The 26,502-nt window shown below is 44.8% G+C and overlaps 1 protein-coding gene across 11 annotated transcripts in view; it reads right to left on the bottom strand.

Moving 5' to 3' along the window:
- Positions 1-16,089: 16,089 nt before the first annotated feature.
- ZNF462 (zinc finger protein 462) overlaps positions 16,090-26,502 on the bottom strand; it is a 139,698-nt gene continuing 129,285 nt past the window's right edge. For 10 of the 11 annotated variants that reach the window (XM_045840191.1, XM_045840192.1, XM_045840193.1 and 7 more), the window contains 3 exons: positions 24,376-24,508; positions 20,024-20,147; positions 16,090-18,856 (listed from right to left, as the gene is read on the bottom strand). In XM_045840191.1, coding sequence (XP_045696147.1) covers positions 18,649-18,856; positions 20,024-20,147; positions 24,376-24,508 — 465 coding nt within the window. In that variant the 3' untranslated portion in view covers positions 16,090-18,648. Of the gene's footprint in view, positions 18,857-19,520; positions 19,665-20,023; positions 20,148-24,375; positions 24,509-26,502 lie in introns of all 11 variants that reach the window. The other variant, XR_006785850.1, reaches the window with a different exon arrangement.

Below are 26,502 nucleotides of genomic sequence, written 5' to 3'. Positions count from 1 at the left end.
ATTCCCTTTACCCTGACCTGTCAGTAGTAGTGTTGACTTTCCTGCTTTAAAATATTTATTGTGAGCCCTGGCTGGCATAGCTCAGTGGATTGAGCTTGGGCTGCGAACCAAAGTGTCGCAGGTTCAATTCCCAGTCAGGGTACATGCCTGGGTTGCAGGCCATGACCCCCAGCAACCACACATTGATGTTTCTCTCTCTTTCTCCCTCCCTTCCCTCTCTAAAAATAAATAAATAAAATCTTTTAAAAAATAAATAAAATAAAGTATTTATTGTGATTGGCTCTGTTTCTAACCCCCCGAAGCCCTTTTGAACCCAGCCTGGATGAGAAAACTGCTCCTAACTGCTTCTATACTGGGGAGCATGACCACAGCTTCCTCATCACAATCGTTCCAGAAACAGCTCACTCGGTTTCTGATCAAATCCATTCATTCAGCTATGTGATTAAACCCTCTTCGCTGGACGACCGGCCCAGCCAGCTCTGGGGCTTAATCACTAAGGGCCAGTGACTTTCACTTCTGGCCATTGACTGGGAAAGAAGGAACAAGGGTCCTTACTAATCTGTGAAATGAAAAATGTCTTCCTGTGCCGACAGAAAGTACAGCTGAGTCTTGCGGTGAAAAGGGCTCTGTGAGGAGCAGTGCTGGTCAGGTCTGTAGTCCTTTTAAGTCAGTGACTCTCCAGGGGTGGTCTCCTTGGCAGCAGCTGCAGCAGCACCTGGAAACTTGTTAGACGTGGAAATACTGGGCCCCATTCGGAACAACTGAATCAGAATTTCTGGGATTGGACTGTAGCCACCGATGTTTCAACAAGCCTTCTGCTTGAGAACTGCTGCTTTAGCCTCAGGAGCTGCTTCTGACATGGGCACCGAGCTTCTGCTCCTTCATGCACACAAGCATCTTCCTGCTTTCCTCTGTGGCTCTGAATGGGAACTGAAGGAACTTCATTTAAAGCAGTAATATCCCAGATCATCCTTAAAAAGGTTGGCCTGAAAGAATCCTGTGATTGTTGGGCACTTCAACAGTCATTATGATCAACCCTTGCACTACTTCGTATCCACGATCTCCTTCTCCCCACATGACAGCCCTGGAAGGGAAGTTGTTTTCAGGATGAGCTAGTGGCCTCAAAACTCTGCCTGGGACATAGGCATGACTGGGGACAATCTAGGAAGAATTCTCTACCACTGACCTGCAATTATTACATCACAAACACCTCAGCTTGTCACCTCCCTCTGATAAAGAAATGTGTCTCTCTGACTCAGTGAAATTCTCAAGAATTGTCCTTCCTGAAGGAGCCTCTCTTTAGAAATAGTTTCATGCAAATCTCCCGTCAGCTCCATGGCTTTGTAACAAAAACAAGGCAACAGGTAAGTGTGCTGGCTAAGCGGCCCATCCCAGGAGGGAAGGGCACAAAACACGCAAGGGGGTGGATCAAGCAGCCACCACACAGTCTTTGTTGGGATTAGACACAAATGCATGAATCAACCTTCACGAATCCTTGTGAAGTGACAGGCTGTTTTTAAGGGACTCCTAAGCCCTCTCTTTACTTTTTTCCCAATATTTCTGATCTCATCTAAATTTTCACTCCCATTAAATCCCATCTCATGTTTGTTTTTTTACTAACATAGCCTGGATCCATGGTCTTTATTTCCAGTACATTCAACCCCCTCGTCTCCTCCCCTCCCCAACACACACTCCTTCTTACCTGGGATAAATTCATTGCTCTCTTTTCTTGGCTCCTGCTCCTGAACTATTGGTGGCTCCCAAATTAAAGTGCCTAACTCCGCTCTGGAGTAGCATCATTCCAGATCTATGCATCCACCTGCAAGGAGGGCTCTCAAGCATCCCTGCCAATGCTTCCACTGCCTCCCCCTTCCCTTGCTCTGTTCCAAAACCATCTTCCTTTCCTCTACCTCCACCTTCTCCAGACCCCACTCATCATCAATAGGTGGTCTGGCACCTGAGGTCACTGAAAACAGTGGACACTAAATAGGAACTTCCTCAATGCCTTTCCCCTCTACTACCTAGCTGGTTTAAATCTTTACCCATTGTTATGGACTAAATATGTCTCCCCCAAATTCATATGTTGATGCCCTACCGCCCCACACCGCCCCCCCACCCCCAGTGTGAGTGTATTTAGAGGTAGGGCATATAAGGAAGTGAGTGCTATTAAAGGAGGTCATGGGGTAGAGCACCGACCCGCTGGAACTTGCATCCTTGGTCTCCCACCAGGCCTGCATGCACTGAGGAAAGGCCATGTGAGGACGTAGTGGGAAGTGAGCCTCTGCAAGCCAGGAAGAGAGCTCCCAACAGTCTGCTACTAGACCTTCTTTCCCTTAGAACTGCCTGGCAGGGGCTGGGGAATTGGGAGGGGTTGGAAGGTTGCTGGTGAGCATGGAATTAGCACAGAGAGATTAAGGTGCATTGAACACTTACTGGCATTAAATAAGATGTCTGATGAATCCATTTCATAATTTGGAGGGCCTGCCCTAGAGACGTAAAATCTGTAAGCTACAACCTCCTTTTAGTGAACTAAAGTTGTGCCACAAACCACTACCAAACTTAGTGGCTTACAACAGAAAACATTATATTGATTCATATAATTCTTCAAAATGGGCCGGACTCAGCCGAGCAGTTCTACTGGTCTGACTGGAGATTACTCGCGTGGCTGTCTTTGTTGGCAGGCTGGTGGGGGCTGGGCTCATCTGGGATTCTGGGGTGGCTGGGCCTCCTCTCTTTCCACACAGCTTGTTCATAAGGTCTTTCCAGGACTGTTGCTAGACTCCTAACTCGGTGCTTGGGGCTCTTAAAAGCACAAAAGTTGAAGCCGACAGGTGTCTTCTTAAGGCTCATGCCCAGGACTGGCATGGGCACCTCCTCCTCTGTGGTCTATTGGTTAAAACATGTCACAGGACCAGCCCAGATTCAAAGACAGGGACAAAGCAGAGTATGGTTTGCTCAGAGGACCACTGCTGTCACAGAATACGACAGATGGTTGGCATCTGTCAACGGACACAATAGGGGAGGACTTTCCAATAGAACTGTCCACGTGTGCTTTTGGGACTCTTTCTCTTGATATCACAACATTTCTAACTCCATCTTCTGGGCAATACATGTGTCTATTGAGATGTCATAGAGCCCCACTCTTTTGGGTGCTACTCTGTCTCTTTCAGATGAATTTGCATATCTGTTTCAGGAGAAAATTTATTTCCAGTTTCTTAGTAAAGCATCTTTTCTCTGTAAGCACTGAGAATGATGATTTTTAGGGACCTCGCACCCTTCCTATGGCTCAGCTGTTCATGTCTGGGGTGCAGAACCAGCACAGACTTGAGCTCTGAATGTTTTCGGTGGTGTTTTTTTTATGGCAGACATGAGATTTTTGCATTAACCTAAGCATTTCTATGTCCCCCCAACAAACATACCTCTACATTTATAATAGACCATGGGAGCCTTCTGTCTTTCAGGCCCCAGGCAGGGAAATCTAAGCTCATTGCCTCAAGGAAGGCAGGCCACAGCCAAGCAAAAAAGAACAAAGACATCAGTTCTCAATCTTGAGTTTCAAAAGAGCCTCTTCAAAGTACTGGCAAAAAAGAAAAAAAAAAAGAAAAAAGAAAAAGAAAAACCCAACCCAGGTTGATAGAAAAGGTTTGTGAGTTTGAAAAGCATGGCTTTTCTTGTGCCAGAAGCCAGGTGCTGTGCTATTTACAATAGATTTGGGAAGATGGCAGGATGATATATTTAAAACATATCCAAATGTAAAGAAACACATAAAATTTAAAAATGATATAGTTTAAAAGTTAGTGCTAGTGCCCTTGAGCCTGTAGACTCCAGGGCAGAGCTAAGGGGCTTGAGGGAGGGGGTCCAAGGAGGAGCAAGAGAGTTGCAGTGAGTGTTCTACAGGAGGGACCCTGAACGTGGCTCATCTTCACAACCGTTGCAGTTTAGGTGCTCTGCAAGTAAACTGTGAGATGAAGTTCAGGTTACAGAATGCTGATGAAGAATTAGCACTTAAGAAAGGAAGGAAAGAAAGCAGAATTGCGTGGAAACAGGAGTTGCATTGGAATGGAAGCCTAACAAAGCCTTGGCCCACAGGAAACTCTGGAGCAAATATTACTCACTCAAGTCAATCTGTGTTAGGTAGAATGGCTGGACCTTGACATCCACCTTACCCAGGCATCGGATACACACACTGCTCTGCAAGGGCAAGGTGGCTTCCTGCCTCTGGGAGGAGGTGACAGCTGGAGACCACCTGCTGACTGCAGCCACGCCCTGCAATGGGCAAGGCCTTTCATGAAGAAGGATGCGGGTAGCAGCGTGGCTCCATGTCCACCACACTCCCTAATCCTCTCCTCCCCAGACAAGGTGAATCCCGGCCAAGAAATGGTAGAGCACCTGGATAGGTTTGGAAAGTTTGCAGAAAGGACCTAGACAGAACTTCCCAGGTGCAACCCAGAGGAAGCAGCATGGTGGAGTAGAAGTAGTGAGGAAATTCCATAGAGAGCCCAGGACTGACCTTTCTGTCTTGATGGCCCCAGGCTATTGTGGAGGAGTGTTTGGAACCTTCCTCTGGCCCCCAAAGGGTACAGCAGTGGTTAATAAGGGGGCCAGACATTGATCACTTGGACCAATGGACACCTGGAATTGATGTTAGGTGGAGTCCATCTCACCCAATAAAAGTGGGGCTACCCAAAGACCACAAAAAACAAAGATCTTCTGAGTAGGTTTTAGCAAGGCCAGATGACAGCTGTAAACCAGAGCCTAGAGAGCCCTTCCCCACCCCACTACCTCCGTGAGTTTAATACATCCCAGGTCATGAGCAGAAGGACAAGACAGAGAAAATCCACACTGACTGAGTTTAAACTTGAGGAGACAGAAAAAAACCCTAAGTAGTTGAGTGTATCTAGAATCAAATAGATTGAATTTTCTGCCACCAGACAACCTGGTGGTTCCAGAAAAATGGAAAGTTTAATTATGAGAAAATAATATTTTAAAAGTCACATTTGATGGCAGAAGGAAGGGGGATGGGTGGGAGTTGAAGGCATAAGAGGGCTAAATGATAATGGAAAAAATACAATAACAATAAACTACTAAAAATAAGTAATTACAGAGGAGGAGGGAGGAGGGTAATGGGGGAAAGAAGGAAAACATTCATCAAGGAACATGTATAAAGGACCCATGGACAAAGCCAAAGTGGGGAAGGATTGAGGGTGGGAGGTGGGGGTGGGTGGGGTAAGGGAAAATAGTGGCAAGAAAATGGAGACAACTGTATTTGAACAACAACAACAAAAATGAGTAAATAAATAAATTACATTTTTGATTCACTTGTGTCATAGATTAGAAATTCATACTGCTGTATAGATGTGAAATGATCAAAAAAGTAATCGTTGCTTCATTCAGTGGCAGAGGTAGAAGGGTGAACCAATGCAGAGATCCACGCTTACCCTCGGTCAAGTACATGGCACATGTCAGGGGGCTATCTTAAAACTCACGCACTCAGACGCTGCAGGTGTGGTCAACAATAGGACCTGATTTTGGAAACCGTACTTGAATATATATATATATATATATAATCAAGACCCGAAATCATTTATGTTTTTGTGACCCTACTTTTAGGTATCAATCTTAAGAAAACAACCAGATATCATTCTGACTCTTGTACAAAAAAAAATACAGAAAGCAGGGACCTGGGCTGGGGGACTGCTCTTACAAAATTCCATGCAGCAAATATTGGCCTTTTGGACATGGGTGATGGCAGTAGAGATGGAAGACATGTAGGAAATTGAGATGTCTTTTGAGGTAGAGCTAAGATTTCCTAGAAACAAAAATATGCGTGTAGGTTAGTGTATGACTTCTAGTTTTGGGCTTAAGCAACTGGGTGTTGTGGTGACATTTAATAAGAAGGGGAAGATCAAAGGAGAAAACAGTTTTGCGGGGAAAGGGTGGAAAGCAAGAGATTTATTGCAGCCCCGTTGAGTTTCTGATGCTATTAAGTATCCACAAGGCTCTGTCTTCTGACATGTAGTCTGGAGCTTGGTGGAGAGGAGGGGACTGGAGATATTAATTTGAGAATCATGAGCATAAAGACAGCACTTAAAGCCACAGAACTGGATGAGGTCATCTACAGAGTGAGTTACTGAATGCAGGAAGGGAGAATCCAGTGGGCGACAGGGCCAAATGTATGACAAGATTATCACAGACTTTTATTTTCTTCTTTATTGCTTTCTATGTTCTCCAAGGTGTTCACAATGAAAATATATATTTCTTCTATAATCACAAAACAAGTCAAATCATAATAAATCTGCTGCTGCCACTCAGAAACACATCTACACACTTTCTCTGCTCCTTCTCTCAGGAAAAGCATTTCCCCTAGGCTGGGTCTTAAAAATATTAATGTGTTTATTTAACTGGGAATCTTAGAGACAGCATTTGCATGAAAATCAACCTCCCCACCTCTTCTGCAGTGCAAATGAGCCACTCACTCCCGGAGCGCTCACCCAACCCGCCTCTCACTGCTGATTGAACCTGTGCCTAATTATGTGTTGCTCCTTGAGTTCTGGAGTGTGTAATAGCAATGTGTATTTGCCAAGGTTGGCAGTGATGACTAAGTCATTTTCCTCCTCCTCTTCTTCTTTTTTTTTCTCTTTAAAGTGAAGCAAAGAGTCACTCTGCCTGTCATGTCACTAACAGGGCGAGTTGATGGGGTTGCCTCTGGTTAGTGAGAGCCGGGGTGGAAATCCAGACATCTCAGGGTATTTTGTCAGAAGTCCTAGTGAGAGAGAGTTGCCGTAAGTCATTCGGAATGACTTTCAGGCAGTGGGAAAAGGGCCTCTTGACCTGAACATTTATTCATTCAACTAACATCCACTGTCCCTTCAGTGCTCCTGGCCCTACTCTGAGCAGAGACAGAGGCAAAGAGGGCCCTTTGTATGCTGTCTAGGAGTGCAAAGTCTAGCGATTCCACTCGAGTTTCTTCATTTTGTTAAGGATCGTGGTGAGGGAACTTTGGGGCAATATGGGGAGTATGGGTCAGGGCCAAAGCTTCCTGGAAAGGATAATAATAGCTAACATTGATCAAACTGCCAGGCACAGTTCTTCATGCTTTATGTGGATTAACTTGTTTATTCCTCCCAACAGCCTCTGAGTAAGTACCATTATTATGCTCATTTTACAAGGTGAAAAAAAACTAAGGCACAGAGTGATTAAATCTGAGCTGAGTATTTAAGGACAAAGAGGGGCTAGCCAGGCTAGGGGTGGAGGGAAATGTTCCAAGCAATTGGAACGCAATGTGGAAAAGCATGGGGGGTCAATAGAGTGTGAAGAATAATTGGGCAGATGCAGGGTGCAGGGTGTGCTTTATGGGAGAGGAGGTTTGGGGCAGGGGCCTGGAAGGATGAAGCTTGAGGGTCTGAGAGGTTTTAAGAAAGAGCAACCAAAACAGATTTGCCTCCATCCTGGCTGCTTCATGTAGTTTGGTTGGGCTGGAGGCAACCAGACAGGCAGTGGTTGTAAGGGTCTTAATAAATAAGGAAAGCTAAGTGACAGCACCCAAGTGAGTATGGACAGAGGCAGATGAATTCATGGGTGCTGTGGAGGACTGGCCCTGGGGACCTGTTGAAGGGTGGGGCAAGGGTGAGGAAGGAGTTAGGGCCAGCGCCAGGTTTCTCCTTGGCTGACTGGGTAAGTGGTCGTGTTTCCGAGACTGGAAGCCCCAGGGGAGGAACAGGCCTAGTGAAGACAGATGGTGCACGGGATTTGTTCTTTGTGGTGCCTTGAGCCTGGGTCTTTGGGGAACTGGATAAAACAATGCCCAAGCAACCAATAGAAAGACAACGACACTAAGAATAGAGACCTGGACCTGAGAGCAAACAAACCAACCCACAAACGCCTCCTAATCTCTTTCAAACAGTCTGAATTTTTAGCATTTTCCTTTAAACTTAAGGGGAGAGAGATGTTACAAGCCAGGGATGGTAAACAAATTAGTTGGCTAGCTCTTGTTATTAGTGTGTTAATATGTGTTAAATGGCCTTGACATTTTGTGTCCTTTTTTATTACTCTATTTTAGGAAAAACTCAAAATATATATTCATGAGACCTTTCATAGGTTTACCACTGATGTTGCCCTCTTCATCCCCCCAATTCTCTATAAGGTCTTCATTTCCCTGACTCCCAATTCTCCTACTCTGGCAGTTTTCCAAAGCCCATTCTTCCAGGTAGGGGAGGCAGTGCTTTATTTATGAACGCCCTGTTTCACAGATAAAGAAGACTCAGAGAGGTGTGTGATTTTCCCATGGTCCTCCTGAGAATCAATAGTAGAGCTGAAGTTGTAAGGCAGACTCGTCAGATCCTAAAGGTCCATATCACCACCTGCCCTCACTGCCTCCCCTGAGAAGGGAGCTGGGCTCATTACAGGGCACACAGGCTTGGGTAGAGGGGCTGCCATGCTTTAACTGCCTCCAAGGAGAGACTCTGGGTCTTGAAAATGAATGAGCGCTGAAGAGACTGGTTCATAAGGCAGGCAGACAAGAGTAGTAGCCCCTCTCTAGGGTCAAGGAAGTGGTCTGAGACGGGGAGACATGGACAACTGCCTGCAAAACTCTTGAAACACTTGCATGTGGCTGGACAAGTTTACCATCCTTCTTTCTGAGCAAGACGTCTGCTGAGGAGGAGAAGCTTCAGATTGGAAAGGACCCACTTGTGCCTGGATCTGTGAGAAGTTCCTGAAGCTGAGGACCTTCCAGTGCCGGGAGAGCCACTGCAGGATCCCCAGCCCTCCTGCTTCACTGGTATACTTCCCCATTGGGACTACTCCTAGGAGAGCCAAGCCACACACTCATCTTTATTACATCATTCACCAAGTAATTATTCAGCGCCTACGTCAGGGGTACTGCCGGTTGTGTAGCCAACATAGACCTCCATTTCCTCCCTTCTAATTGAACCCAGATTTTCCCCATCCTATTCCTATTCCAGATGGAAATCATGATTAGCCTATGACAATCAGATGATGGTGAGCACCTGGCAGAAGTCCAGGGCTGTATGTGAGGGCCAACCTAAGTTGACCCAGTCCGAACACAAGGAGGGTTTTGCAGACTGCTTGGGGGAGAAGTTTCTTTTGCTTCTCTTCTAGATGCAAACAATAAAGCATGCAGCCCTGAGGCACTAAAATATGCAAAGTGTTTAACTCAGTGCCTCTCCATAGTCTATGGCCAATTAACTGGCATCATCATCATCATCATCGTCATCATTGCAGGTTTTTTTTAAAATTCTTTAAATCATTGTTGTAGTTTGTTTAATGCTTTAATAACTCAGAAACTTGGTTTAAAGGGCTCTCAATGTGGGATGTAGAAGCCCATTAGGATCTTCCAGCATCTTCACCAACCAAAAGCAAGAGTCCAGGACAGTGACTATATTTCTGTTTTGGCCAGACTTAAATTAATGGAATAACTAATAGAAACAAGACATGTACTTATGCTGCTTGCACTGAAGTGTGGTCATGTATCACGCGAGGAAGCCTCTGTCCTGGCAGTTACAAGTAGGAGGGGGTGGGATCCAGGGTAATTGGCTGGGACTTAAAAAGTGTCCCCTGAATACCTGCAGAAAAGCTTTTTGCAGAGCAATACTCTTGTTTCTGTTGATAGAAGACTTGAAAATAATTATACTGAAAAAATACAGACTCATCTAATACCGAAGGCTTTGAGGATAGGAGCAGCAGCATGACCCAACCTTGGGCCATGCCTCCTTTCAGCAATTGACACTGATGTGTTCCTGCCTCATTTCTTAGGCCACAAATACTTATTGAGCACCCTCCAGTGGGCCACAGGGGTGCTCATAGGTGTACAATATCATGGGAAGCCCCTGTCCTCCAGATGCATGACTTCCCTCTGTCTATGGCACTCCTCTGGTCCAGATTCTGCCTTACCTCATTGCATTTTCACAGTAGATACTATTATTTTCCACTTTATGAAGAAACCGAGGCAGAGAATCAATAGCCTGTCCAAGATTTTAATATGAGTAAGAATAAGACTAGACACGCAAATCGAGCTCTCTTTGAGCCCAGAGCCCATACTGTGAGCTAAATATCTTCTGTCACTACACATTTTGTCTGAAGGAACCAAGCCCTTTACATTTTTGCAAGGCCCAGCAAGAGAAAAATCAGTAGATGTAGATTCACTGGCTACATATCAAGTGCTTACCATGGGCCAAACATGTCACATTATCTCTAATCTATTTTTATCTGAAGCCACCTTAAGAGAGAGACCCCATAGTCCCTTCTTTACAGAGTGGGAGACAAAGGTTTTAAGCCCTTAAAGAGTTAACTGCAGTGAGAGGCCAATGATGGACTAGATCAGTTGGGCACACATAATGGGAAGGGCACTATGCTAAGTGCTCTACGTGTTTAATCCTCATCACTTGAATGACCAGGTACTTTTGTTCTCAATTACACAGATGGGGAAACTGAGATGTAAGGAGGTTATGTAAGTTGCCCAAGGTCACACAGTAAATGGAGGAGTTGGGATTTGAACTGAGGCACCCTGGCTGCAGACTGTACTCTTAATTAGCTGTGCTGTATCTGCACCATCTACACTAAATGCAATGAAAATTCAGTCATGCTATTCGAATTCCAAGTTCCATGACCTTCCTCCCACCCCACAATGCCTGAAACATTTTGGCATCTGGGTTGGCATCAAAAAGCCCATTGGGGTAGAGACTCTTCACTGACCCAATTCTGAAAAGGCATTGGGTGACCTTAGACCCAGATCCGTATGATTTCCATGAGGTTTTCCTCTATTTGCTCTTTGATGTCCCCTCCTCCCTTTTTTGGCCTCGATGTCCATTCCTTAAGCAATCTCTCTCTCCCCTTCCAAAATGCCCAGCAGCCTTCAGGCTGGTGCCCCATCAGGGACAGAAGGCACACAAGAGGCAAGAAGAAGTCCCACCTGATGGGCCACCGAGTGCCAGAGTGCTGGGGAATGGAGGATGGGCCCAGGCCTGCAGCTGCAGTCTTCCAAACAGCCCCCCCGGAGTAGGTTCTCTCAGCTTCAGGGAAAGGTCACAATTGCAATCTCATGTTTTCACACATCTTAAATGGATTTCAGAGGCACTGGGCTGCCCCTGCTCCTCTCTTTAAACAATGTGGTTAAGCTGCTGTAGCATAGCTGGAGGCTGCATTCCTCCCGCATTGTGATGTGGTTTCTGGAAATCATGCATGCAGTTAGCTAAACCAAACTGAGCTGCTTCATTAATGGGAGCAAACTCAAGAGGAGAATTGTGAATAGAAACAAGGCAAGTTTGCTTTCCACCCCTAATTCAAAAAGCCAGATAATTACGTAGGCGGAGAAAGAAAGTGTCCCTTCTGATTCCAAGAGCTGACTTTCTCTCTCTTTCCATCTTTTTTCTTCGTAAGGTGTTGTTGGAGTGTGTTTGTGTTTAAGGGAGGGGGGAGTGTTGCCAGGGAAGTCCTGGCAGAAGACTATCGCCTCGAACCCTTTGAATAACTATTTGTGTCATATGGAGACCATAATAGTAACTAATTGTTTTCAGTTCTGTTCATCTTCCCTGTACGCTCCACTCAGTTCCCGTCCACAGGACCCTAGGTGGCAGCTCAAACCTTACCCTCTGCTGATGCATCCCCCTCAGAGGCCAGGTCCGTTAACTCCAATCACCCTAGGCATCTCCTACCTGGGAGAGTGGACAGCACAGAGAGCAGTTCCTTTTCCTATTCCCCTCTGAGGGAAGTGGTGGTGGGGGGGGGCTCTTCATCTGCACAGCTCATGCTCCATGGTGCCCTGGGTCCCGTCATAAGGGTGCTTGTCAGTTACCCAGTGACTGCGCTGGCTCCTTCCCTCCAGTGTAACAAACATGTCCAAACCACTCCAGCTCTAAAACAGTCCTTCCCTCCACCCTGCTTCTCAGGCTGCCATCCCCCAACCCTTTCCTGCGCGTTTCTACATCCTACCCCACTTGTCACAGCCACGCATCTCTACCAACATCTCAGCCGATTTTGGCTTCTGCTCTCCAACTCTGCAGCTGGTCACAACTGATGTCCGATCTTTAGACCCAGGGGCCCTCCCCATCCATTTCCTAGTCACCTCTGGGCAAGAGAGGAGAAGGGTGGCCAAAGTGTCCTCTTGAGGGAGCAGTGGTGGTCAGTTCTCTGGCAGACAGAGAGAGAGAGAGAGAGAGAGAGAGAGAGAGAGAGAGAGAGAGAGAGAGAGCGCCTAGAGTTTCAAAGACATTTTTCATCTACCAAACTGCATATTTTTACTTAGATATTTAAAAAAGCAATCTCAAGCTCAGAAAGAAAATGTAACATTGATGCCAAAACAGATCACTAACACTTGGTATCAACAGGAATATATTTGAATTTAAAAAGGCTAGCTGCATCTGACAGCAATGTGTCTCAGCTACTTCAAGTCTGAGTAGAACTGGGGGATGGGGAAGAGAAGAATCTTTAAAATTTTTTTTATTTAGTGATTTTAGAGAGAGGGTGAGAGTGAGAGAGTGAGCAAGGAAACATCAATTTGTTATTTATGCATTTAAGGGTTGATTCTTGTATGTGCCCTGATCAGGGATCAAACCCACAACCTTGGCACATCCGGATGATACTCTAAACAGCTGAGCTAGTCAGCCAGGGCCAAGTCTTCAATAAGTGTTTATAAAGACAGAGGACAGACTTCTGGTCAAGATGGCAGGGTAGGCAGACATGGCTTGTCTCCTTGTACAACCGCATCAAAATTACAACTAAAATATAGAACAACCATTGCTTAGAACTGACAGAAGTCAAGTTGAATGGAAGTCTGACAACTATGGAATTAAAGAAGCCACATCCATCCAGACTGGTAGGAGGGTGCAGATGTAGAGCAGGCTGGTCCCTCACACACATATGGTGGATAAAAATTCGGGAGGGGTATCTCGGCAGCAAGGAGCACCAGTCGGACACACCAGGCCCCCCCAGCCTAGGTTTCCACTAACAGGAAGATAAGTCCCCACAACTTCTGGCTGCAAATACCAGCAGGGATTGAATCAGTGGTAGACACTTCTGGACCCCTTAGCAGTTCCTGTTAAAGAATCCATACACACACTCACCTACTCAGACTCACTCTCTCTGAGCTCCAGCATCAGGACAGTAGCTTGAAAGGCACCAGTGGCATACCGGAGAAACTCAAGTGTCCGGCATCAAAGTGAGCAGAGGCCATTGTCCCTTTTCTAAACCCTTCCCCCAAAGAGTCACTGGGCCAGCAAGCTAGGGCCATTGTCCCTTTTCTAAACCCTTCCCCCAAAGAGTCACTGGGCCAGCAAGCTAGTGCCATGTCTGAGACTTCATCAACCTGCCTAACACTGTTTGACTCACCTTGGAGATCCCCAGAGACTCCACGGCACCCAATTAGGGGCCCACCCAAGCTGCTTTTCCATATGAATGGCTGGCCTTGGCTCAAGCTACACAACTTCCTAAATCCTCTCAAACAAGCAACAGCTGGCCTCAGTGAGCCCCAGGCCTGGTACTAGCAGCAGCCAGCCTGGTTTCACAGCTCGCCTTCATCTGGGCTTCATCTCCAAGCCTGGCATTAAGTAATAGCCACTTCAGATTGCTCTACAGGTCAGGAAAAGTTGCCTTGAACAAAACACAGGTGAGGACTGACCTTGGTCTGCACCACCCAAGAAACCCCAGGGCCAGCCCACCTAGTGGACAGCTACAGACTACATCAGAGCATGCTCACCATGCCTTTGCACAGCTGATCCTCCACAGAGGGTGGAGGTTGGAGGAGGCCAGTGGTCACAGCCAATCCTTGCAGCTGAATGGCCTGGGTAAAACCCTCCCATTGATCTGCCAACAGCAATAAAGCCTCAACTAAAAGAGGAAGGTACACTCAGCCTACAAGAAGGGCACACCTTGAGTACCCACCTTGGGTGATAGGTGAGGCTTGGCCACTGGACCCTACAACACATCTACTACATTAGGCCACACTACCAAGACACAGAGTCAAAGCAGCTCTACCTAATACACAGGAACAAACACAGGGAGGCTGCCAAAATGAGGAGACAAGAAAACATGGTCCAAATGAAAGGACAGATCAAAACTCCAGGAAAAGAAGCTAAATGAAATGGAGATAAGCAAACTGTCAGATTCAAAGTTCAAAACATAAGGATGCTCAAGAAACTTAGTGAGGACCTCAGCAGCATAAAAAAGACCCAGTCAGAAATGAAGGATACACTAATTGAAATAATGAACAATTTACAGGGAAGCAACAGTAGAGTGGATGAAGCTGAGAATCAAATCAATGATTTGCAACATAAGGAGGCAAAAAACAACCAATCAGAATCAGAAGAAAAAAAGAATCCAAAATAAAAAAGCCGATTTGTCAAAAGAAACTTTTCAGCTAGAGGGACTGGGAAGACACATTCAAAGGCACGAAAAGCAGAGAACTACAGCCAAGACTGCTCTGCCCAGTGAAGCCATCATTTAGACTCAAAGGGCAGGTAAAGAGCTTCCCAGACAAGAAAAAAACGAAAGGAGTTCATCATCACCAAACTATTATTATATGAAATGTTACAGGGACTTATTTAAGAAAAAGATGAAAACTATGAACAATAAAATAGCAAAGATACATATCAATAATTGAATCTAAAAGACAAACTAAGCAAACAAGAACAGAGACAGAGTCATGGATACAGAGAATGCTTTGATGGTTGCCAGATGGCAGCAGGGTGTGGGGGAATGGGTGAAGAGGTGAGGGGATTAAGAAGTACAAAAAGGTAATTACAGAATAGCCACGGGGAGGTAAAGGACAGTATAGGAAATGGCATAGCCAAAGAACTTACACTCATGACCCATGGATATGAACAATGGTGGGGGGATGGCCTTATGAAGTGGTGGGTGCTGGGTGAAGGGGGGCAAAGGGGAAAAAATCAGGACAACTGTAATAGCATAATCAATATAATTTTTAAAAGACAGGGGACAGGTGGTAAGTAGGAATGTATAAGAATTAAACCTCTACTGTGCTAGGTGGTACTTTTCTACAGCCCTTCCAGGACTAACATATCAGTCAATTCCACTTCCTCTCCATAAGCCAGAGAGGGAGAATGGGTTAGACATGAACTCAATAAACCATTGCTTATTAAATATCTGATGGAGGCCATGAGAAAATAGCTTTACTTCATAACAGACAAGTGCATTATGTCACTTTCTCTTCTTTAGAAAGATATAAGAAGAAACTTCTCAACCTGAAGTTCCAGAAAAGGTAGAGTCTCTCTTGAGCACTTGATAACTGAAAGTTACTAAGATTGTAATTTTGATCACTTTGGCCTTGCTAACCAGACACTCGGAGGCAAATACGTGGCTTAGGTATGGCCTCATGGAATGCATTTTGCCAATCCCTGCTATTATCACTTTGCTACTCAGCCCTCACTTTCCTTTGGGTCCTGATTTATCTAGCTTTGTTTTCTGTTTTATATCCTCTTGTAAGTAAAACTTTCCTTTGTGAAGGGGATGAAGATGAGGGATGGTGAGAACCAGATTTTTAGAATGAGCTCAGAACAAATGATCCATGAATCTCCGTCTCCTAGCACTGAAGGCAGACAGCGTAAATCAGCTTCGAGTTTAACAATCGGTGGTGTTGCTATTGATTTACTCTTACTCTAGGTTTCATGACTATTAATTTTTCCTTCGCGTTATAACAGGGTAGCTCAATGATGATAATTACTGGTGCAGGATACACAGTAAGATAGTTTGAGGCAGTGGCTGTAACTTGCAGTTAGTTTAAAATCACTGTGCTCATGGATTCAGGGTCCCCAGGTGTTATTAATCACTGGCATTGCCTCCTTCTGAATCTCCATACACCACTTTGAGTCACATTTTTGATGGAAAACATTCCCTCCATAAAATTCCCCCAGCTGGTGATAAATCCCCGACGCAGAAATATGAACATTTTAAAATCCCAGCTTGTACCTCACCTTAACTTTACCTTTTATACTTGTGTCGATTCAGTGGCTTGCAATCTTTCGTTATCTATGCGTTGAGAGGTAATGATGCACTATTTCTACATTTACCTGTAGTTATATCTATAAATGATCTACAACAGATGCACATAGACACATGTGAAAAAAATTCTTTATTAATTTCTCACATTTTATTACAAAATGTATGTTGCAAACAACTTGAATAACCTACTTGTGTGTTTTCTGTTGTTTTTAAACCCTTGGCTTCAAGAACTCAGAAGCTCCCTGTCTTTCACCAAGTATTGGGAGACACTGATTATTGGAGTCAATAGGTTATCGCTTTGCTATTTATTTTCTTCTCTCAAGCTCTGAAAAAAAATGTCCTCTGTATAAATTAAACAAAAAAAAAGTTGTAAATTCTATGTCATTACAGTCAACAGAATTATAATAATGCATCCAAAATGTGCGGCCACAAAATATCAGGTATATGTTTGAAAAAAGAAAAAAAATGACATTCTAGCCTTGTTAAAAGGATAATGGTCCCATATTTTTATTAACAGGTTAGCAAAACAAAATCCAATGGATTACAATATTTACATGTTATTTGAAAAATAAAGTAGTGATAAAAGCATGTCACAATTATTTTCTTTTTTTCCTTTTTCTTCCTTTCCTTTTTTTCCTTTTTTTTTTTGTTTGTTTTTTGGTAATCATAATAAACACCCAATCCAGGTATGGAACTGTTTAATACATTTGAAATGAGGCCAATTAAAAACAAACATGGACACAAAATGAATCTCTGTTTAGACAGTTCACACTTTCCCCATTTTCTGGTTTCCATGTGATGGCCCTCATCCCTAAAAAAAAAAATTAAATTAAAATAAATGTCCTACAAATAAAAATTCTTAACAGCAAGAAAATAAAAGAAGAACATGCTTTTCAAGTAAGCACTTATTCCACAAATGCAGTATCTTTCCATGGATTTTATTTGAAGCTATGTGGGACACTGTCATCTCAGCGATTCCCCTTCCCTTTCTTCCCTCCCCCTCCCCCAACCCTTCCAAGTTAAAAAAACAAAACAAAACAAAACATGAAAACCAAAGGACTCTCTCACACACACACACCCACACATGCCCACACGAGAACACACACATCCAAGCACACAAGCACACAGGCTTCTAAAACCTAGGCTTCAAGGAAAGTTCTTTTCTACTTTTTGGAACGAAAATTCTCTGTTCACAATCAGAACGTATTATAAAACGTAGACTTCGATTTCGTCTAAGCTGCTCCCTCCTGAAAAAGCTAAGGTGGGGAAACAGAGCAGCTGGCAGCTAGAGTTAAACAAACAGAAAAAAAGCAGTTCTCCAGGCTCCTTGGAGGATGTGAGTATTTTTTGTCCATTCTCGCCAAAGGGATGGGATCCCCTTATCCCCCCAAACACAATGCAAACAAAAACAAAACACAGATTTTAAATCACACACAAAAGCCAGCCCCTCGTAACAGAAATGATTTGTGTGAGACGGAGAATGTGTTTTTGACAAGCAACAAAAGGGTGAAGAGGACTTCCTCGTCTGGCCCACAAGCTGCATAGCTGTGCCGAAAAGTTTGGTTCTTTAGTTAAATTAAAAAAAAAAAGAAAGAAAGTTAACTTCTTTGTTATTTCCATGTTTAAAATAAAAACATTCCTATTCACAAAAAAACCCCTAAATCTCCCTTGCCCCCAAATTAAAACAACAATAACAACACACACACATAAAACAATTTATATGAAAAACTGAATTGTGCTGTGTTTGTAACACTCAAACTGATAGAAAATGAACATGTGGCAAACAAAACTCCACAGTCACCATAAAATTAGCTCATATGAATCTAGCAAATTCTAAATTATAGTTGAACACTAATAAACAGCTTACCTGGAATAAAGGATGACAATTCACAAACAGTTATCTAATAATTAAAGTCTGTTTCTTTTTTTTGTTTTGTTTTTTACTAAAATAATTAAAAAAATCACAGTATTTTAAGAAATAAAACCCACATGGGGATTTTAAGCACAATTTGTGTTCCTTTCTTTAAAACTCTTTTTTTTTTCTCCATTCACCATCTTGCCCAGCAGTTCTCTCTACATTTAACCACAACGACGACAGGTAGTACTGACAAATGCAGAGAATTCCCTTGGTTAAGTTTGAGGTACTAGGAAACAGGTGACTGTTTTATGCAAAGCAGTTTTTTTGTTTTCTGTTTTTGTTTTTTTTTGTTTTGTTTTTTTGTTTTTTCCCAAAGCGGCTGCAGTTAGGTCTTGAAAAAGCTTAAGGTATTAAAACTAGAAAAACGCACTCAAAGTAGTGCGTCGCAAAGTTGTTCCCCTAAGAAGTCTTCTATTGTCACAGAGCTTCCGTTTCCACATACTGTCCAAGACCACCGCAGAGCACGCCGTGCACATGGGAGGTGCTTCTGTTTTCTGCAACGAACCAAACTTCCATGATGAAGATCCGGAAGAAAAGATGTAGTGATGGAAAAGGAGCCACATATTCCAACCATTTAAATAACTTTAATTTACATACTCACTCACACAGGTACCAGTGCTTTGAAAATAGATTGTTCAGTCCTAAAAAGCAGCTTTGTTCTGTCTTCTCGTTTCTGTCCCCCACTTCTCAGCCCAAGCTGGCCCGCCCACTTTTCATCACGGTTCAAGTAAGGTGTGATTAAGAATTTCACCAAACGCTTATTCGTTTTTGGCCTCTGCATTTTCCAGGAGAGATTTGTCAGCAGCTACTACACAGATGGCTACTGTCTCACTCTTTAGGGAAAAGTCTATCCCGATTGCCTCATCATCTTCCTTTTCCTCTATAGAGGGCATCTTAATACTGTCCTGCACGCTCTCGTTTAGGTGGATTTCTTCTCTGCTCACCTGCTTGGTATCATTCAACGCCCTGGAAAAACATGGATGGTAGAGACAGATGAGCACATATTTTTTCCTAAGAAAACAAACAAAAAAAAGACTCAAATCCTTATTTCCCTGGTCCTAAAAAGGCCTTGTTTCCTTGGAACAAATGTCACAGATGTATAACTAAGTTGTGAGTGATTTATCCTTGCTATATGTTATGCTTCGGTCAAGTGTTTCTGGTATTTAAACCTACAGAAATATCCATTATTATACTATGTTGTGATTATATCATGTTTTGTTTCCAATTAACATAACTGTTTTATGTTCCCTCCTCTACTGGGAACAGTGTGAAGTCATGAGTGGTAATAGCAAGGATTGTCTTATGCAGAAACTCATTAGGAACCTGGAAGCTAGGGGACTGGCTGTGTTTATTAAGACTCGAAGAGCAACCTGGGTATTAAAAGATTTAATGGAGAGGTCCAGAAACAAACCACAGAAATAAACAAAAAGCAAAAACCTGAAGATAGAACCCATGCCTTAGGAAGCTAAGTTATATTCCCTGGAGGTTAGATGCTTCAGGTTTCAGGGGTATCATCTGCTAAAAGGACCAACTCGTAGGATCTGTGTCCGGTGGACTAAGAGTGTCTTGTGCAGAGGGCAATTTTATGTTTAAGGATTTATAAGTGTTCTACAGGTATGCTCCCACCTACCTGGGAGGCAGGCAGAAGCTGGCTCTGTCCCCGAGGCAGAGCACTGAAGGCACCAAGAGGTGCGTGGGAATGTTCAAGGCCACTCAGGGAATGAGTCATCAGAGGCAGGAGCAGAAGCCAGATCTTTTGACCCCGGTCCACGCTCTATCAGAGAATGTCACGCTAATGAAAGCTGAAGGGACACTGGCTGAAGAAAGCGCGAAACTTCTAACGCGAGGGCTTGAGCGGGATTTGTCATTCGTATCAAAGATTTCTCATTTGACTTGTGTCTAGGTGACCATTTTAAAAACCAACAAAAAAGGAGAAACCTAGTTCTTGACACCTGTCTCTCCTCCCATGCCCAGAAATGAGACACAGAGGGGTCTGGGTGCTATCAGGGGAACAAAAAAATAAATAAATAAATAAAAAGCAAAACAAAACCAAAAAAAAAGAAAAACAAAGAACCTGGTCTCCCTACCACCCCACACTCTGGGCAAAGGCGTTCTTGAGATGGCTCAACTTACATGCCGTGTCTCAGCACGTGCCTTTCCCACTCAGAGCCCTGTGAAAATGCCCGTCCGCAAAATTCACATGGAAAACGCTTCTGAGTGTTGATAGCAGCCCCATGGTCAGAAAATCTCATCAGATCTGGAAGGAGAAAGCAGAACAAGTGTTACCTGTGTGCTGTGGGAGTAGGCAGAAGGCAGAAGCCTATATTTACGAGGAAACCGCCTCTCCTTCCTTCCCTTGTAAAAGCATTTGTAGAAGCAATTTCCAGATTCCTTATTCTTTCTCCTACCCGGCTTTCTGCCTAAGAGCCTTTCTGGAATGGCTCTCAAGAATTGTTCCTGGTTCCCAGGTCCCAAGTGTCCCCACGCCTCCCCTCTCCAGCTGCTTCTATTACAAATAATCTGGGTCATTCCAATGGTACCTCAGTGTTTCTCTCCCTATGGAATCTCTCCCTTCTGTTTGGTCAAATAGGTTTAGCACCTATTTGTTTTTCTATTTCACCCAAGTTTATCTCTGATCCCTAATAAGAACATAGGCTCCTGAAAGCACCGGACCAGGTTACCTATGACCCCTTCCAGGTGAGAATCCCTTCCTGACTCACGAATGGTGGTGGTCTGTCACAAACATCATCAGCAGCACCTCCCAGGGTGGCTCCAAGCACTGGGTGAGAGCGGCAAGCAAAGAACCTAGCGAGATCGTGAACCCGGGACAGCGGGAGGCCAGCGTGTGAAAGAAAGCATGTCCTCAGCTAACGAGGGATCCTGGCCAGCTGCCCGGCATTTACTCCTCAATTGTAAACATCAAACATTGACTACCGTCATTTTTGTCCCCTCCACGGCACTGGGCATGTTAAAGGTCTGATAAGCGTGGGTTGGGTGGCTAATTGTATACAGGCCACTCCTTCTGGCAAACTCCAAGACGAGAGCTTACATGGTTTTTGTGTGACCCTGAGTCCCAAGCCCATATGTCTTTCATTATAACACAGGGGGCCAAATTTTCCTGTGGGTTATAAACCGCAGGACCTGGACAGCTCTGCAGTCACACTGCAGAGTGAGGGCAGTGCTCAGGGCAAGGCTGACCATCTCCATGTGTTTGGTCACTCTGTGCCTGCCCATACAAGACATTACAGGAAGACGTCTCCTGGCTGGAATACTCCAGCCAATAAATTCCTCAGGATGACGCTAACAGGATAGGTATCTCTATGCTGCCTTAGTCTCCAGCACAAAAAGCTATGTGAATGGGGCCAGTTTTAACAAAAGATAGAACATTTTCTCACAAATTAAGAAGATCACCACACCAGCCATTAAAAATAATTGCACAGACTATCTTCCTTGATTCTTTTCATTGGAAATGAGACAGCACCATCTGCTCTGCGCATTAATTTCTTAGCAGGGATTATCTTGGGCAAGAAATCAACAGAATGCCTTCCTGACTCCTCCCAGCTGCATAATGAGAGGGGGTGGGGAGGAGTCTGCTTGGGTTAATTTTGATTTCTTCATGCCTGGTTTCTTCTCTTTCAAATCCTCCCCACACCCCAGCTTTCTAGGCAGCACCTGCAGTGTGGCCAGTCCGTCCTCTCTCTGGTTCTGGAGTTGGAAAATGACACCGGGAATGGGGTAACCACAAGGAGGAGAGTGCCCTGAACTGAGTGTGCCTGCTGCAAGTCTACCCTGCCAACGAGGGGCATGCTCCTGGCACATGCACGCCTTTACCCTTAGGAGACGTGAAACCACTCATCTATTCTTTCCAATGGCTCATGCTGTTTCAGCCTCAAAGGAGGAGGCCAATCATTACCTGTCACACATCAAATAGCTCTCCATCAGTCCCGAGAGCTGTGCTCAAGCCACCTCCCACTCTCTACTCCTAGAAGACAGAGCGGCTGGCAAAAACACCCCGAGGCTACTGTGTGTCCTTTCTTCTTGTTGGCAAGAATCTACCTAGATGGTGGAAAATTGATTCAAAGGAGATGAGACAAAGGGGGCTGTTCTTTCAAGCACCGGGAGGGGATAGGACGGTGCAGGCTTACGATTTCCATTAACATTACTAGAGGTTACTCATGTAAATCCCCCACCTGGTGAGAGAGAAATACATGCTTCTCCACCCCAAGATTTTTTTTTCCCCGTGTGATTGAGGCTCATGAATGTGAGCCTCCCTTCCAGTGAGAAGCGAGCAGACCAAGCTGGTCTGAAGCCCCAGTGCTTGCGTGAAGGCAGCGGCCACGCTGAGCCAGCAAGGAAATTTAGCCGGTGCCCACACCTCTAACTGCCATCGTTTTTTCTCCTACTTTTCTTATTTTGGAGGAGTCGCAGAGAAGGACCAAAAGGGGTTCCTGCCTCTGCGATGCTCATAACCTCCAAAATCATGTGTGCTCAGCCTCATATGACTGCAAAGTCTCAGGACGCAGGGAGGAGGGATTTATTTCCGGGAGAGGAACGGCAGGGCAGCAGGAAGAGACAGGAGCCTCCTTGCCTCTGTCAAAAGGACCCCTTTCCAGAGAGCCCTGGCAACAGTGCACAGATGCTCGAGCATTCATCACCAAGAACATACTTGTGGAACGTTAAAAAAAGAAAAAGAAATTGACAAACCATGCTTCTCAGATCACAGCCATTCTCCCGATAAGAAATGGATGAGTGTGGCATCTATTAATAAACATTGTAACTCCACAGGGGCCATTAGCCTACAAGGTGGGGTGTTTCCCCGGCCCACTTATTTTTCAGGTTGGCCATGGGCACGCTGGCACACCTGGGCTGGCAGTCCCCACTGTCATCTTAGCTGGGCGTTCAGGAGCCAACGTGGACCCCCACTTTGCTAATCTGTGGTCTCCTGCTATGGCCTCATGCGGGTGTGGGTTGTGGCGGCAGGTCAGGAAAAAAGAATAGGGAGAACCTCGGAGGAAAACAGCTACCAACTACTCTTTCTTAGGCTCGCAGACTCACTAAGGAGGAAAAATCAAGATATTTTGCAAAAGAGCACCTTAGAGTGAGACCCAAAGGGCCACAGAATTGACAGAATTCCGGGCCAAGTTCCCTTCAGCGAATACTCCACTGTCCGAAGCAGTTGTGGAAATGGTATGTAGTGTAAAGGGGATCCTGCCTTTGGAGCCAAAAGACTAAATTCCACCTCTACTGGTTTTTTGGTTTGTTTTTAAATTTTGAATGAGCTCTTCAATTTTCTGGGCCTTTACTTCCCCGTTTGTAAAATGACAATAATACCACCCATGCTGCAAGGTTATCATGTATTAGGTGGTTACTGTGTTTTAGGAACTGGTTTTATGTCTTGTGTATTAATTCATTGAAACTCTACACCACCCTAGGAGGTAGGTGACATTATTATTGATGGTGGGTGCACAGGGAGTTAAAATAATTTCCCCAAAGTTCTCTAGCTACTGGCGGAACCAAGAGCCAAATCCAGGCAGGCCCACTGCAGACCCCTCTCCATTACATAAGATCAGAGCAAAACGGGTCATCTGGAAGCCACTGACACCGGGCCTGGCGCATGAGGATGCTCAGAAGTGCCAGCGAGCACCATCCTTCTCATCCCTGGGATGACACCGAGAATGCTCATTTCTCATGCTGATGTTATCTGGGTGCTTTCGGTAAGTCTGCAGTAACTAACGTGACATATTTTACCCTCTATGCTTACATGCGCCATCTTGGGATTTCCACAATAGTCTATGTTGAACGATCCAGAGAACCAACTCTAGGTCACATAAATGTGTGTCCGTAACTACACACGCCTTCCCAAGACATCACTTTGAAAATAATGACAGACTAAGAGGAAGTTGGAAAAATAGCGCAAACATTCCATGAGACCTCCCTGGGTCCCCTGCAAACACATGCTAAAGTGATTGCTATTGGTCTCCTTCTCCCTCTTTACAAGGCAAAGACAGCAAAAGGAGGTTAAGGCAAGAGCCGTGCTGAGGAGTTAGAGAGAAGACTCAGGGTCCAAGTCCTCTGCAGCCTGCCTCACAACCCCCGTGGTGCACAGCCCAGCAGCAGTGCCTTTAAACAAGCATTTATATTCCTTGAGAGCGCTGCAGTGTCATCTGTCTTGCCGTCCGCCAGTCCTTATTCTAAAGATTCCCAAGACACCAGTTCTCCTAATGAAAGACAAATCACTGCTACATATTTTTAATAAACACATAAACTATAGTGAGGGAGAAAAATACTTCTTTTCCTTGGAGTTTCTGTAGCGGGTAAGAGTTTACGAGACATGGCCCCTGACACATTTCTGAAGTCATTCTGTTCTGCTACTTAACTAAGAAGGATCGTCCCTTCTGTTGCTCCTACAACAGCCCCTGCCTCCCTGTCTCCCCACGGACGTGCTGGCTGCCATCTGGGCCTCCGAGGGCAGGGAGGAGACTAACCTCTGTCATCAGCCTTGCTGTTCATGTCTTCCTCCTTGTCCTCGTCATCGCTGCTGGAGCTCTCCAGCTTTTCCTTCATCTGCTCCAGCTGATCCAAGTTAACCCGGCCAACCAGCTCGAAGTTACGGCTCACCTGAAAAAGGCCCAAACAGCGATGGGGGAATGAACCACAGACTGGACGGGACTCGCCTTGGGGGAGAGAGCTCTCCTAGGTCATTTTCCTGGGACTGTTTCTGGAACCAGGACAGAACAACACCAGTGCCTAAGAGGTCCTTTCCTCCACTTTGACTTGGCTTCAGAGGCGGGTGCTCTCACATCCCACCGTTTTCAACAGAACTGTCAACACTGGACCTTCCTTACCAAGCTTACAGAGACACATGAGTCACATTCTGCCGGAAATCAAAAGTATCACGAAACTTGGGGAGCAGAGGAAGTGTGCAGAAAACAGTTTTTTTTGAGCTGAATCCAAAGAGGTAACTTTTGTAAACTACCCAAGTTTCAAATGCTGTATTTTGTTGTGTATAATGCGTACTTCCCACCCCCTAATTTTTGAGGGGAAAAATAAGGATGCGCATTATACATAGCAAAAGATGGTATATCTGGAGGTGAAGAGGCTCTTTGTATCCTGAAAACTAGCAGTGAGAGTCACAACCTTTTCCACGGTCAATCTGGAGGGCCACGGGCTGCCCCAGCCGAGGCCAGATGATAACCACTTGATTCCTAACTGCAGTCCCAACGGAAGACAATGTTGTTACCATGACTGTTACCACTATTTCTGAAGTGGACCCCAGCCTGTTTATCAAGGCTGGAATTATCTTAGAAAAATCTGCGAATAAACCCTAACAACTCTTTGAAAGTGTAAACTAGGGCTGATTTGGGATTATGTAAAATGTGGTTCGAATAATGTGGAAATCCAAGGTGTCTTCAAAATATCACCTAACAGAAATAAAAATCCACATTAAGAAAACTGTAAAGACGTTCTGTTTGGGGTTCCCCTATCAATGGTAGCACAAAATTGATCTCCTTCGGGAATCCAGTTTCAGACCTCTTCAGTGACATGCACAGTTACCAGGAATAACAGGTTAGCCCAGGACTCAAGTCAACAAAATGACTCAAGCCAATACACAGGGATGGGCCACTCCTCTGGCAGGCGCTGTGTTCCCCCGTTGGAGGGAGGGTCAGGGGAGGGACCCACAAAGATGGATGAGACCCAGTTCTGGGCTCCAGAGGCTCACAGTACAGTTGAGGAGGGAAGACAGACATCATTAATTAGATTCCGGGGCCGATTTCCATAGCCACTACAGTAGAGATAGAGTGTAACGAGGGCTCAGGAGAGGAAAGGGAGAATTTATAAGACAATTCTAAAATATTCCCTGGGACCAGACTGGAACAAAGATTTGCTGAGCACCACCGACTCCATATGCCTGGCAGATGGGAACACATCACCATCAACTGTGACAAATGGGAGAGAGACTCAGAGTATCAGGGCCAACAGACAGTCCTCCGAAAAGGCTTAGTATCATCCCAACCACATCATGTAAGAAAAGGTAGCATTTAAAAGGAAGAACACTCAGGCTAAAAAGCTCTCTTCAGACAAGGGAAACAATGCATTGATCTTACTATAATAATGAAGTCCGGGCAACCAGTTCCTTTGGAAACGATGCAACACGAGGGTGGAAGAGATGTCTGCATCAGCCTTAATGCTAAACACTCAGGGACAGCGAGCTCTTCTTTCACTCATTAAAAAAAGTTGTAAAAACTAACAGATTAAAGTGAGAAGGAGGAGGAAGAAGTCGGGATCAAAATCTTCCTTCCTCCTTCCTCCCCTCTAAGAGTTCACAGTAAGAGTCTCCAAAGCACTTGTGCTTGTAGCACCTTCTTCCTTCCTCACTCGGGATGTATCCACGGTGCCTCACTCCTGCAAACCTGTATGGATTTTTACTTATTCATTTTTGTAACATTAAGTAAAAAGGGGGTAGCATAAGGAGCAAGAGCTTTGAGGTCAGACAGACCTAAATTCAACTTTGGGGGTCGCCACCACTCAGAGTCCAGGCACGTTATTCAACATAAATGTCCTCTTTTATAAAAGGAGGGTCAGCCCAGCACCTGAAACCCAATAGTTCCCCA

This window comes from Phyllostomus hastatus, unplaced genomic scaffold (assembly GCF_019186645.2).
Source record: "Phyllostomus hastatus isolate PE091 unplaced genomic scaffold, TTU_PhHast_1.1 phas_contig_34, whole genome shotgun sequence".
Taxonomy (NCBI): domain Eukaryota; kingdom Metazoa; phylum Chordata; class Mammalia; order Chiroptera; family Phyllostomidae; genus Phyllostomus; species Phyllostomus hastatus.
Note: the sequence above shows the minus strand (reverse complement) of the source record. Positions and strands in the feature narration are given on the sequence as shown.